A 13,971-nucleotide genomic window follows, 5' to 3' on the forward strand; every position below is an offset into this window, starting at 1 on the left:
TGGGTGTTCATAAATGTCACACACCTTGAAAGATCCAAATACGACATCTTCAAACAGGTAAAATCTGCTTTTATCTCAGTGTCAATTAACCAAGAAAGCAGTTCTGACAGCCTAAACCTTAAACACGGTAGCTGATAACATATGGTGTCATGCTTCAAAGCACATCATCCCCCCCATTTAAAAAAAAAAGAAAAAAGAAAAGAAAAAGCTAATGTCTCTACAGTTAAGAGAGAGAGAGAGTCAGAATTCCAGTAAAGGCTTACCTTGTATCTGTGGTTTAAAAAGATACACTGTACCAAATAAACTTTTCATATACCATCCATTTTTTGGTATGAGGAGGAAGATTATACATAGGCTTGGAAGGATAAGATTTGTATCAGTAAATATAAGTTAATGTCAATTTAACTGGACACACACAAACTAATGAAAAATGTTTCCATCAATGCTTATCAAAATGTATAGATAGGCAAAGAAAGAAAAATGCTGCTTGAGAACTTAAGGATATTTTGATTGTATTTTTTGACATCTGATATTGACAATTTGTATTTTAAAAGTTATAAAACTAACTTTTTGAATCTTGTAGTAAGGCAGTGTGGTTCCCTGCCGCCCTGGAGAGAGGACACCCTCTGGACATCAGAGTGGGTGGTGTCAGGGAGCTCTGAGCCCGCCCCCTAGAGGGTCAGGCATGGCACCGGAAGTATAAAGGCCCGACCCCAGAGCTCACTGAGAGGGCAGCCACCAGGGAGGCCAGACGCCTCCGGTCTAGTTCGCGACTGGGAAACCCCAGCAGCCTGTGATAAACCCAAGGACTGGCCCAACCTGCCCCGTGCCAGCTACCTGGAGGACTTGCTGAACTTGCCCCTTGCCAGCTATCCTGAGGAACCCATGGTGCTGGACCCCACTGAGGACACCACCCTGACCCAGGTACCTCAAGAGGGGGAGTCTGGAAGTAACCCGGAAGCAGCTGACCCTAGTCTGGCTGCAGCACTGCCAGAACCCATGTCAGTGTGTTGCAGCCAGGATCCCCACTGACTCAGCAGCAGGTCTTCTGCCACTGCTACGGCCACAGTGGAGTGGGAGGGCCTGCGTCCCCCCTGCCACCCAACTTGCCGGTGGCAGTCTCCCCCTCTCTCAAGCCCTTCAGAGCCAAGGGCCTGAACTTACTGTTATATGCTGTTGTTGCTCAGCCCCTGCCTGAGCACCTGACTCTCTATTACCCCGCCCTGACCTAGGGCCTGAGCTTGCTGTTATATACTGTGGTTGCTCAACCCCTGCCTGAGGGCCTGAGCGCCTGACTCACCATTGCCCTGCCCTGACCTAGGTCCTAGGCTTACTGTGTTTAGTTCTGCCCTCACAAGGACCGCAGAGGAAGACTCCCACAGCCGAACTAATTCCCCACAAGACATCTTCCCGAATTTAGTGAGGCGGTGTGGTTCCCCGCTGCCCCGGAGAGAGACGAGCCCCAGCTAACCTCTCTACATGTGGTGGAGAATGTGGGCATGATCCCTCGACTGCTGTGAGAAAGGGTCGGGGTGTGTGTGAGTGTGTGAGTGTGAGAGAGAGAGAGAGAGAATGTACCCCAGAAAGAGCCATGGATATGGACAAACTTATCAAGCTCCTGACCGAGAGCCAGCAGCGACAGCAGGTGGCCCAGCTCCAGCAGCAGCAGGCAGCCCAACTCCAGCAGCTGAGAGGACAGCAACAGCAGCTGATTCGGGACCTGGGGGTTTAGAACCAGGAACAACAGCGGCAATGCCTGCAGCAGCTGACGATAGTACTGCCTCGCCCCACGGCGCCCCAGCCGCAGCTGCGTCACCCCACACCACTGCACTGGTGCGGCTGACTAAGATGGGACCTGATGACAACCCTGAAGCCTTTTTGGTAGTTTTTGAAAGAGTGGCGCTGGTTTCAGGGTGGGCTCCTGACCAACGGGCCACGCTCTTGGCCCCATACTTAACCAGGACAGCCCAAACAGCGTACAGAGGGCTGTCTACGGAGGATGCAAGGGACTATAGCAAGGTAAAGGCAGCAATCCTGGACGCCTTGGATGTCAGCCCGGAAACCTTTCGGCAGTGGTTCTGGAGCCAAACCTACCCCACAGGCACCAGATCCTGGTTGGTGGCCCAAGAGCTGAAGGAAGCATGTAAGCGGTGACTACAGCCGGAGAGGAGGACCATGGACGAGGTCACGGAACAAATTATTTTAGAACAGTTCGTCTACATCTTCCTGGCACGAGGAAGGGTCTGGGTGCTTCGCCATCAGCCAGCAATGCTAGCCGCTGCCTTGATGGAAGACTTCCTCGTGGCCGAAGCGCTGGTGGGGCCAGCTACCAGAGCCCACCCCCCAGGGCCAGAGTGCCCTAATCCTGAAAAGAAAGAGGGCTCAGACCAAAGTTCGGAGTCTCCCTCGCAGGCAAGAGGCTCGCTCCGGGCCAGATGCCCTGAACTCCCACCTCAACAAGGATCTGCGCCACCCCCCAATGCCGAGTGTCCCGAGGACCAATCTGAGTCCCCCCAGGGGCCTGATGGGAGCCCCCACCCGGGGTGGTCGCCCAGAACTTGGGCCCTGTTTTTTATGTGGGAAATATGAATACTTCCAGTGTGACTGCACTGAGATGGAATGCAGCTTCGGCCACATCTGTGCGGGAGAGACCTGGGCCTGGCTGCCACAGGTCCCCAAGATCATGGTTCCAGTAGTTGTCGGGGACCACACAACCCTGGCCCTGACTGATTTGGGCTGTGGCCAGACGCTAATCCATCAGACCTTGGGGCCCTGGGCCGACCCCCACCTGGGGACGATCCGTCTGCAATGCATCCACGGCAATGTGCGGCCCTACCCCAGTGCCCAGATCCCACGAACGGTAGCCAGGGTCACACGACGGATGATCGTCAGCCTGGCCCCTCGATTAGCCTACCTGGTGATTCTGGGGCGTGACTGGCTGGCGTTCAAGGAGATCCTCCGCTCGACCCCGGCACTGGAAGGAGATTGCCCCGAGGTCCAACTGGAGGAGGAGGTGGTGGACCCGGAACCTGAGGGAGGGACTGAGGAACCTGTGGACCCCCCGCCTGGGCTGGCTGTCGAACCCTGACTTAATACCAACTTTTGCTGCAATCAAAGAGTAGACACCACCCTTAGTGGCGCCTACAGACAGCCACTCGCTGTCAATGGGGCCATGATCGACCCACATAGCACAAATCAGGGCCCCGTTTTGAGCTATGCCATGACCGTCTTTACCGGGGTGGAATGCAATCCCCGCATGGAAGAACCATGGACCCAGCTGCTGGTGCCACAGCCAAACAGTAATGAAGCTTGCACATGACATCCCTGCCGCAGGGCACTTGGGCCATGAAAAGACCCTCGCCCGGATTTTGACGCGGTTCTTCTGGCCCGGCATTCACCAGGAGGTGAGAAACTATTGTAGCTCCTGCCCGGAGTGCCAATTAGTGGCTCCCCCAGGGGTACCCAAGGACCCTTTGGTTCCCACGCCCATAGTGGAGATGCCACTTGAGCAGGTGGCCATGGACCTTGTGAATCCGCTCCCGAGAAGTGCCGTGGGATTCCAGTATGTGTTGGTCATAGTTGATTATGCCACCCGTTTTCTTGAGGCCGTGCCATTGCGGAGCACCACCAACCAAACCATTGCCGGCGAACTAGTGAAGGTCTTTGCTCGAGTGCACCTGCCCCGGGAAATCCTAACGGACCAGGACACCAACTTCACCTCCCGGCTGTTGCAGCAGGTATGCGAGCTCCTGGGAGTTAAACAGCTATGCACCTCCGTCTACCACCCACAGACTGACCGGCTGGTGGAACGATTCAATTGGACCCTGAAGGAAATGCTGTGCAAGTACTCCCCAGATGAACTACGCTGGTGGGACCAGCTACTCCCACCCTTACTGCTGGCAATCTGTGAGGTACCCCAGTCATCAACAAAATTTTCGCCCGTTCGAGCTACTATATGGCCACTACCCGTGGGGCCTATTAGACTTAATGCGGGAGACATGGGAGCAGTCTCCGTCGCCAACCCAGGGCTTCCTGAAGTACGTTCTCCAGCTCCAGGAGCGCTTTACTCAGGCCGGAGCCCTAGCATGCGAAAATTTAAAAGCTGCACAGGAAACCCAGGAACGAACCTATAACCAGGAAGCGCGGGTCCGTGCCTTTGAGCCCAATGATCGGGTCCTGCTCCTCCTGCTGTCGAGCGAATCGAAGCTGCTGGCAGGGACCCTATGAGGTGGTCCGGAAGATCGGGCCCATCCTGTGAGGTCCACCAGCCCGACTGGCGCAAGACGACCCAGCGATATCACGTGAATCTATTGACATGGTGGTGGGAGGGCCTATTAACCCTTACCTGCTAGAACCTGAGTTGGGTCCCTGCGTGCCCCTGACAGACGACCCTGCAGGCCACCAGCTCGACGACACGCTCATGGAGCAGCAGCAAAAGCAAGCCCAATATCTCCTGCAGGCTTTCAGGAGAACTTTTATGGTCCTACCCGGTTACCCGACCCTGGTCCATCATGCCATCCAGACTGAACCAGGGAAGGTAGTCCAGGAGACGACTAGGCCCCTGCTGCACCGAATGCGGCAGGAGGTCAAGGAGGAAGTACAGGCCATGCTAGCCCTAGGAGTCATCGAGCCATGGCAGAGTGAGTGGCGCAGTCCAGTGGTCTTGGTACCCAAGCCTGATAGAACACAGCACTTCTGTATAGACTTCTGGTGGGTCAATGCTATCTCAAGGTTTGATGCATATCTTATGCTCCATGTGGATGAACTGCTTGGCTGCCTAGGGGAGGCCCATTTCATCACCACCATTGACCTCAGTAAGGGATACTGGCAGATCCTGCTCGACCCCATCTCTAAGGAGAAGATGGTGTTCACCACCCCAACGGGACTTTACCGATTTACCCGGATGCCCTTCGGCCTCCATGGGGTCCCGGCGACATTCCAACAACTAATGGACCGCCTCCTATGGCCCCATCAAGACTATGCAGCGGCGTATTTGGATGATGCCGTAGTCTACAGCCACCAGTGAGAGGACCACCTGGAATGGGTAACTGCGGTCCTGAGATCCCTGCGAAAGGCGACACTAACGGCCAATCCAAAAAATGTAGCATTGGATAGCAAGAGGCAACGTACCTTGGATATGCCATAGGGAGAGAACGGGTGAAACTCAGCGTGGGGAAGGTTCAAGCACTGGCGGCCTGCCTGCCATGAAACACCAAGTGTGACAATTCCTGGGGCTCGCCGGCTACTATCGGCGAGTCATTCTCCAGTTCGCTTCCATTGCAGCCCCATGATGGGACTTTTGACTAAGGACAGCCCCCGGCACATGCCGTGGACCCAAGAATGCAAAGACATCTTCCGGACACTCAAGGAGTGCCTCTGCCAGGAGCCAGTCCTATATAGCCTGGACTTCGACTGTGACTTCATCCTCCACATGGAGGCCTTGGAGGTAGGGCTCGGGGCTGTCCTTTCCCAAGAAATTGACAGAGAAGACCACCTGGTCTTATATTTTAGCTGGAAATTATTCCCCCATGAGAATAACTACACGGTAATAGAGAAAGAAGCACTAACAGTGAAATGAGCCTGTGATGCCCTGCGGTACTACCTCCTTGTGGGCCCATTTACACTAGTCATGGACCATGCCCCACTCCAGTGGTTAACCAGAATGAAAAAACAACACTAGACTAATGCACTGGTACCTGGCGTTACAGCCCTATGCTTTCACCATCCAGCATAGGACAAGTGAAAATTTAAATTGATAACAGAAAAATGCTTTAAAATTATCAATACTATCCACCAAAATTTTAAAAAAGTAAAAATCACAATTTTCCAAGCCTAGTTATGTATTACAAGATGTGAAAGGTCATCTTGGTACCTGTAAAGTGCATTCTTATACAGTATAAAACTGATATCAAGACCTACCCCACTGAATTAAAACAGCTCAAGGTTATAATTCTAGTGCCTTAGTTACATTATAATTGTTTACAGTGTACAACTTTGCATAACACACGTTTACTGTAAGACAAAGTGACATTGACTTTACCTGAAATACTGGCCCAAAAGCACCTGCTTACAAAGGTCTCAAAATTCCATTTAAGTAAGTGGAGTTCACCTGACCTACACCAGGGATTATTTGACCAAGTGAGCTTAATTTTTTTTTTTTTAAAAAGGAAATAAAATCAAAATTACTTGAACATATAAATATGATGAATCTGATATTTTTGTTAGGACATTTCTTAGACTATTGAATTTAAGGACCAAACTGCTAAGCTTTGAGGCATAGAACGCCAAGTCATTCTCATTAAAAAGAAAGCAATTTAAAAAAAAAGTTACCATTCAAAGTTTTCTTTAATTCTGCTTTCAGTTTTTCAGTTTCTTGCCTCAGTTTTTTATTGTCTTCTTCTAGTGCCTGTTCATTTTCACACTTCCCTTTTTCATTCAACACCTATCAAAAAAAAATTGCGGATACAGTTATCATTAGTTTAAATTACTGCTAGATATTAATACAAATGACCAAACAACATTGGCCCTGATCCTACAATGTGCTGGATGTCTTCAATTCACACTGATGTCAAAAAGAAGCAAGAAAAGATTAGCACCTCTGGGGGGGAAAAAACCCCACCCCAAACAGATGCATCCATAAATATAGTGATAACATTTAAGGTTGAAAAGGACCATTAGGATTGTCTATTATAACCTCCTGCATAACATAGGCCAAAGAACTTCACCTAATAATTTCAGCATCAAACCCATATATGTGTTTAAACTATAGCATCTTTTTTGGGGGGGGGGAAAAAAAAAAAAATATCCAGTCTTGATTTAAAGACCGCAAGTGATAGAGAATATACCACATCTTCTCCAATGGTTAGCTACCTTCACTGTTAAATTGTACCTTATTTCTACTCTGAATTTGTCCAGGGGCAGCTTCCAAACATTTATCTGCCAGATAAAATAATTATCTATTATCAGAAATCTCTTCCCCTTGTAATATTTGTATTTTGTGATCAAGTCATCACTTAACCTTTTATATTTATAAGATGTTTAGGTATTTACATACAGTTTTATTTGATTTCCAGAAATGCTAAGCACCTGGAAGTCCCCCCAAAAGCCGTATTAGGCACTAAATAAAAGTTATGTACCTACTGTACTTGCTATTATCAATCTTTTCATTTCAAGCAATTAAACAGTTGTGCCTTAATTACCAAATGATAAAATATCCAGGATTAGTCACTGTTTGTGACTTTTTCCTCATTTCTCCTGCAACTTCCTTTCCCATTCGCATACTCCTCCCTCCCCAGTATTCTCCCTTCAAAGAAATTCAATCCTCTGCTTATCTGACCTCCCACATCAAACATACGAACGTGAACCGTCCCATTTAAGGAGAGCAGGAGAAGAGGCAAGCTTCTAGGTGAAGAAAAGGAGCAACACATTTTCTTGTGCTGAGCGACAGAGGGTGGAGGAGATCATTCAAAAGTAAAGAGGTAGATACAAGAGTCAAGTACATAGGAAAAAGAGCTGAACTCATGAGATTGCTCAGACTATTCAGGAGAAAGAGCAAAGGCCCTTGATAAAAATCTTGGGAAATCATCCAAGACGGGTGAAAGAGGAGCTACCAAATAAAATGTTGGAGTAGTCAGTACACTTTGCATCCCAAGTGGGATGGAGCTCTGCCTGGCACCTGCAACCCACCAGCGTGGCCCGTGGCTGCCACAGTTCTCCCCTCAGGACACACACACCTCCACAGATATGCAAGGAAGATCCTGAGAGCCAGGAGAGGTACTCTGCTTTCTGACTCTGTTATTAGCAAGAGGGGAGAATGTGCTTCTTATGTAACACAGTCCCCTTTGTAGTGAAAGCAGCACAGAAAGAGGAAGATGAAGCTGCAGCCACAACCCAGCAGGACAGAAAATGCAAGATATCAGGCATCTGGCTAGAGCAAAATGGCAGATATCCCAGCCAAAACAGGGGATTCTGTGGCAGTTTGGCAACATGCCAAATTCCATGAACACACAACCACGGACTACACAAAAGGACTTGCCTACAATCCACACTACTGACCTTATTTCCTTACAAGACACCTACCCGAATTACCAGTAAATCTGTGTATCCTTTCTAGTACATACTGATCTTAAAGTTTGTTCACATATGTAAGAGTTACAAAAAACAGTTATGGTTCCTGGCTCCAAAAGCTGTTATCGCCTACTTACACTGAAGGTACACTTGAACACACCTCTAGATAACTTTATTTTGATAATGTGTTTTATTGAACAGAATCTCAGTTGTGAAACAAAACTGCCAAAATTTGTATTTTTGACTTCTTGCTTAACTTTTTCCTACAAAGATCCAACTAGTTAGTGCCAGGCAAAATTCCTTATGTTACACAATACTGATGAAATTAATTTTCCTTCCTTAACAATACTGCGTATTGAACCAGCCAGAGGATTACTTCAAATGGCAAATTTTAAACCTTTTGTTTCTACTTTTCCTAAAACAATATCTTTTGAAAAGTTTAAATTGTAAGTGTATAAACAAATTAGCTAATCCCCAGGTAACAGCCATAATGAAAGTAGCTACCATGCCAATATCTAAGATAATACTAGATGTTTGTGTAAGTGATTATATGACATGGTGGATTAAAAAAATTAAGAAAAAATCAGTTTTAGTTTAAACTGGATTTTTATTTAAATTGAAAACAGATCTCTTTTTAAAAAATGAATGTATTTACAATGAAATTTGAAATTAATCTATGTGAAGGCCTAAACTTAATGAATTAAAATAATTTAAATACTAAAAAATACAATTAAGTAATCTGTATTTGCTGCCAAGCTTTAAAGAAAGTCAAACTACTGAACTGGTGGAAGTCACTGGCTAAGCAACTTGGAATCACAGCTTGCTGAAGCGCTAAGCCAGCTTTTGATAGCAGTGGCCTCTTCTGCAAGTGCAGAAAGACTATTTTCCTCATTTCAGTTTATTGAACTAGTTCAGTTCAATGACTAGTTCATTCAGAGTTAGGAAACCAACTGGGAGCTGAAAAAGCATGAAACTTCTTTTTCTCGTCCAATCTATGAATGAAAACAAAGTGTGAGAGGATGAGATTTACAAGTTCTAAAACTCTGAAAGACATGGTGACCAGAATTAATCAGTTCAATTTACTAACTACAGATATTTCCTTTGTTTAATAAATTAGTTTGAAAGGCAAACCATGTTTTGATACATAAAAATAGTGTATCCAGCATATTTAAAGGTAGATTTAATAAAATAATTAAATTCTGTTTTTGTGCATTTTAATCAACTTTCAACTTCCATCCAAATAGAGCTCAACACAAATCACAAATAAAAATTCATCTAGTAAAAAATAAATGCATAAATCATTAATCTAAATATAAATTAAGCGATATAATTGCTTAAATAAGTGTATTATTAGCAAAAAGAAACATCAAATTTAGTGTAAAGGCTATCTTTAGTTGCACATCAACATGTTTTAATGGTCACCAACCAATGAGAATCAACTTTTTGTTAGGAAGTAACTTTAAAGTATGATTAAAATGAGCAACACACTATTAAAATTGATTATTTAAATTATTAAAATAGGTTATTTAAATCCTTTGATTTAAATCAGTTCATGCTATTACATGAGCTCATTCAAGCGAAGTGTTGGGCAACCCTGGAAGTTGATAAGGCCACTGCGGAGAAACTAAATTAATCCTTTCAGTTGGTCTTCACGGCTGAGGAGGTAAGGGAGATTCCCAAACATGAGCCATTCTTTTTAGGTGACAAATCTCAGGAACTGCCCCAGATTGAGGTGTCATTAGAGGAGGTTTTGGAACAAACTGATAAATGAAACAGTAATAAGTCACCAGGACCAGATGGTATTCACCCAAGAGTTTTGAAGGAACTCTTATGTGAAATTGCAGAACTACTAACTGTGGATGTAATCTAATTGCTTCAGATACGATCCCGGCAATTATAGGCCGGTAAGCCTGACTTCAGGACCGGGCAAAGTGGTTGAGACTATAGTAAAGAACAAAAATTGTCAGACATATAAACAGAATTTGTTGGGGAAGAGTCAACATGGTTTTTGTAAAGGGAAATCATGCCTCAATCTACTAGAATTTTTTGAGGGGGTCAACAAGCATATGGACAAAGGGGATCCAGTGGATATAATGTATTTAGATTTTCAGAATGCCTTTGACAAGGTCCCTCACCAAAGACTCTTAAGCAAAGTAAGCTTTCATGGGGTAAGAGGGAAGATCTGCTCATGGATTGGTAATTGGTTAAAAGATGGAAAACAAAGGGTCAGAACAAATGGTCAGTTTTCAGAATGGAGAGTGGTAAGCAGTGGAGTCCCCCAGGGGTCTGTACTGGGACCAGTCCTATTCAACATATTCATAAATGATCTGGAAAAAGGAGTAAACAGTGAGGGGATAAAATTTGCAGATGATACAAAACTACTCAAGATAGTTAAGTCCAAAGCAGACCGCGAAGAGCTACAAAAAGATCTCACAATACTGAGCAACAAATTGGCAGATGAAATTCAATGTTGATAAATGTAAAGTAATGCACATTGGAAAACATAATCCCAACTATAAAAATATATAAATCCATGGTACGCCCACATCTTGAATACGGCATGCAGATGTGGTCACAGATGTGGCTGCCCCATCTCAAAAAAAATTACTGAATTGGAAAAGATTCAGAAAAGGGCATCAAAAAATGATTAGGGGTATGGAATGGCTGCCATATAAGGAGAGATTAATAAGACTCAGACTTTTCAGCTTGGAAAAGAGACAAGTAAGGGGTGATATGATAAAGGACTATAAAATCATAACTGGTGTGGAGAAAGTAAATAAGGAAGTGTTATTTACTCCTCATAACACAAGAACTAGGGGTTCATTTGGGGTCACCAAATGAAATTAATAAGCAGCAGATTTAAAAACAAACAAAAGGAAGTATTTTTTCACACAATGCAGTCAACCTGTGGAACTCCTTGCCAGAGGATGTTGTGAAGGCCAAGACTATAACAGCGTTTAAAAAAAGAACTAGATAAGTTCATAGAGGATAGGTCCATCATTGACTATTAGCCAAGATGGGCAGGGATGGTGTCCCTAGCCTCTGTTTGCCAGAAACTGGAAATGGGCAACAGAGGATGGATCACTTGATGATTACCTGTTCTGTTCATTCCATCTGGGGCACCTGGCACTGGCCACTGCTGGAAGACAGGATACTGGGCTAGATGGACCTTTGGTCTGACCCAGTATGGCTGTTCTTATGAGTGAACAACAGCTTTTAAGAAGAGTGCTATATAAATGTGTGTTTCAAAAATCCAGTGCAGAAAGACATGCAAACTAGAGATATCAATCACATCAGCCACTACTAAAATATAACCACCTCAGGGGTGATATATACATTTAATGTGACACCACAATGCATTAAGGAGTTTAAAAAAAAACACCAAAAAAAAAAAACCCAGTAAAAAAACCCATACAAATTTAGTAAAATTCAACTGCAGAAGAAATTTAAGTAGAGAGAATATAACTGTCTAAACTGGAATTTGGCCAGATTAAGAGTAGAGGTTCTGCTACCAGTAGAGATCCAAATACTCCTTTCATGATCACAAGTGGTCAGGATCTCATTTCTCTATTTTTGTGAAACATGGCACTTCCATCAACATAATAGTCCCTCTACCTAGCTCAATACTGACAGGAAATAATGCTATCTCCTGAATCACCTACACCATTTCCTATAGCCTTTAATTGTTCCTTGGACGTCTTCCATGCATTCCAATTCAGTTGAACCTGTGATATCCAATAGTATCACAGTAATTAGATTTTTTTTTTTTAAATTAAAATCATAGGGGATGAAACTCATAGTTCCAGCATATCCCCCTCTTGCACATTGTTCTAGAACAGTGGTGCGCAAACTCTTACAGTTCCACCCCCCCTTACCAGTAAGGGAATCCATCCATGCCCCCTTCCATTACAGCACAGCTAAGGCTTCCTCAGCAGCAGAACTTGGGCTGAAGGCAGAGTTGGGGGCAGAACTGGAGATGGGGTAGGAGCTGGGGCTTGAGATGGAGCTGGCCTGCGGACAGAGAGGGAATGAGGGCAGAGATGGTCTAGGGGTGGAACTGCGCCTGGGGGCAGAGTGGGGCTGAAAGCATGGTTCTCTCTCCCTGACCCCTGTGGGGGCTGGCCCGGGCCCCACCATGTGCCCCACCCTCGCCCACGAACATTTGTCCGTGTCCCCCTTGAGGGGCATGTCCCACAATTTGGGGACCACTGTTCTAGAAGCATGAGGAGGTAACCATAGTGGTAGGGTCAAACAACTGCCATAAACTGAGTGGAAATCTTGAAACCTATGCAGCTCATCCCCTCCTGCTGGTATCTAACAGCCAGGGTAGGGGCAAACATGCTCTGAAACTCTACACAAGCCTATGGAGACTAAGAAGAGAGCACTTACCCAGGGAACGCATCACTGACTGAGATGGAAAGTTTTTGAGACAAAGAACCCTTGTTAACATTTTGGCATCATAGCATGGAGCCATACAAATGATGGGTAGTTAGTGGGCTGAACTATGCAGAAGAATGGTTTTCATGTTTGGTCAACCCACCCAGAAAACAGCTCCACAACTGAGAGGAGCCCAAAGGGACTATTTAACTGCAGTGTAGACTTTAGGGCTCAGGCTGGAGTCTGGGCTTTAGGACTGTAACCCCTTAGGCTGAGCCCCACGAGCATGAGTGAGCTGGCATGGGCCAACCATGGGTGTTACAGCTCATACAGTTTTTGCTGTAATTATTTCCTTTTAAAAAAAGGATAATTAAAAAGGTAATTAAGATACCTGTTGCAATTTTTCATTCTCCTCCATGTATTTTCTGGCAGCTTCATTAGTATTTGCTACTTGAATTTCCATAGCTACCTGAATTCCCATCTCTTTTGCCAACTGAGTAATAAGGGTGACAGTACGTCTCAATACACTGAGGAAGAAACACAGTGAGAATTTAAGCATCATTACTTTTCCTAATAGGATTCTTTGCTTTCAGTTAAGATTTATTTTAGATGTAAAGGTGAACAAAATGCTTCTATAAATAAATTTAAGAGACTGTTTAGGATCTTAAATTAATAGGACACATGCATAACCTTAATGTTGACAAATAATTAAAATTAGGACTTGAAAAGTGAAAAATCTTTCAGGACCTGAATTCCAGTTCTGAATGTCAACTGTTCCAAAGGATAACATTACACGTATTTAAAAAGTGGGGCAGGAACCTCCACTGCTTACAAGGTTGAAGGTGCTTGTACTGTTATTTAAATGTTATAGAAGAAACATAGAACCCCAAACTCAAGACTCAGGTGCTAAGATATTATGGTAATAAGCATGGTATAAGAACCCTTGTAGGAGACAAGGGTAAAAGCACTTTTCAATTTAATTTTAAAATGTATTTGTAATTTTTGCATATTACGTCCCATGTATTCTATTGATGATTTTGGATCTAAAACATTTGTTTTGTATTAACACAAATAATAAAATACAAAAACACACGTTGACAAAAGCGTGACAAAGTCTGAGAGTTTTTCATTTTAAAGTGATAATTACTTCCAAGATATCCAAATATGACAGCTCCCCATAATTCTGACAAGGAACACACACCAATTTCACCTCCCTACCAATGCTTCAAAAGAACACTTGAGTCTAAGTGGTATAATTCAGGTTCTCAAAGATCCTCTTTATTTTGAACACCCACAGACTTCCACTTAATTTTGATGCAGCTTTCCCTCCTTACATTACCAGAGCCTTTCGGCAATATGTTACTGGTTCTGTTAAAGCTGAAGGCAGCAGTGAGTGAAAATTACTTTGTAAGATGGCTGCCTGGATTCACAAATCCAAGTGGTTGCCTCATCCTTGTTCTGGGGAGAAGCGTTAACAGACCTGTTAACCTTTTATGCCTGGTCTACACTACACAGTTAGGTTGGTTG

At 44.7% G+C, this 13,971-nt stretch overlaps 1 protein-coding gene across 2 annotated transcripts in view; it reads right to left on the reverse strand.

The window, feature by feature from the left end:
* Window positions 1-13,971, reverse strand: part of LOC141980820 (B-cell receptor-associated protein 29-like) — a 53,723-nt gene that overhangs the window by 18,838 nt on the left and 20,914 nt on the right. For both annotated transcript variants that reach the window (XM_074942464.1, XM_074942463.1), the window contains exons 5-6: window positions 12,836-12,971; window positions 6,331-6,442 (exon numbers count right to left, since the gene is read on the reverse strand). In XM_074942464.1, the coding sequence (XP_074798565.1) occupies window positions 6,331-6,442; window positions 12,836-12,971 (248 nt within the window). The remainder of the gene's footprint in view (window positions 1-6,330; window positions 6,443-12,835; window positions 12,972-13,971) is intronic.

Source organism: Natator depressus, chromosome 1, assembly GCF_965152275.1.
Source record: "Natator depressus isolate rNatDep1 chromosome 1, rNatDep2.hap1, whole genome shotgun sequence".
Lineage (NCBI taxonomy): Eukaryota > Metazoa > Chordata > Testudines > Cheloniidae > Natator > Natator depressus.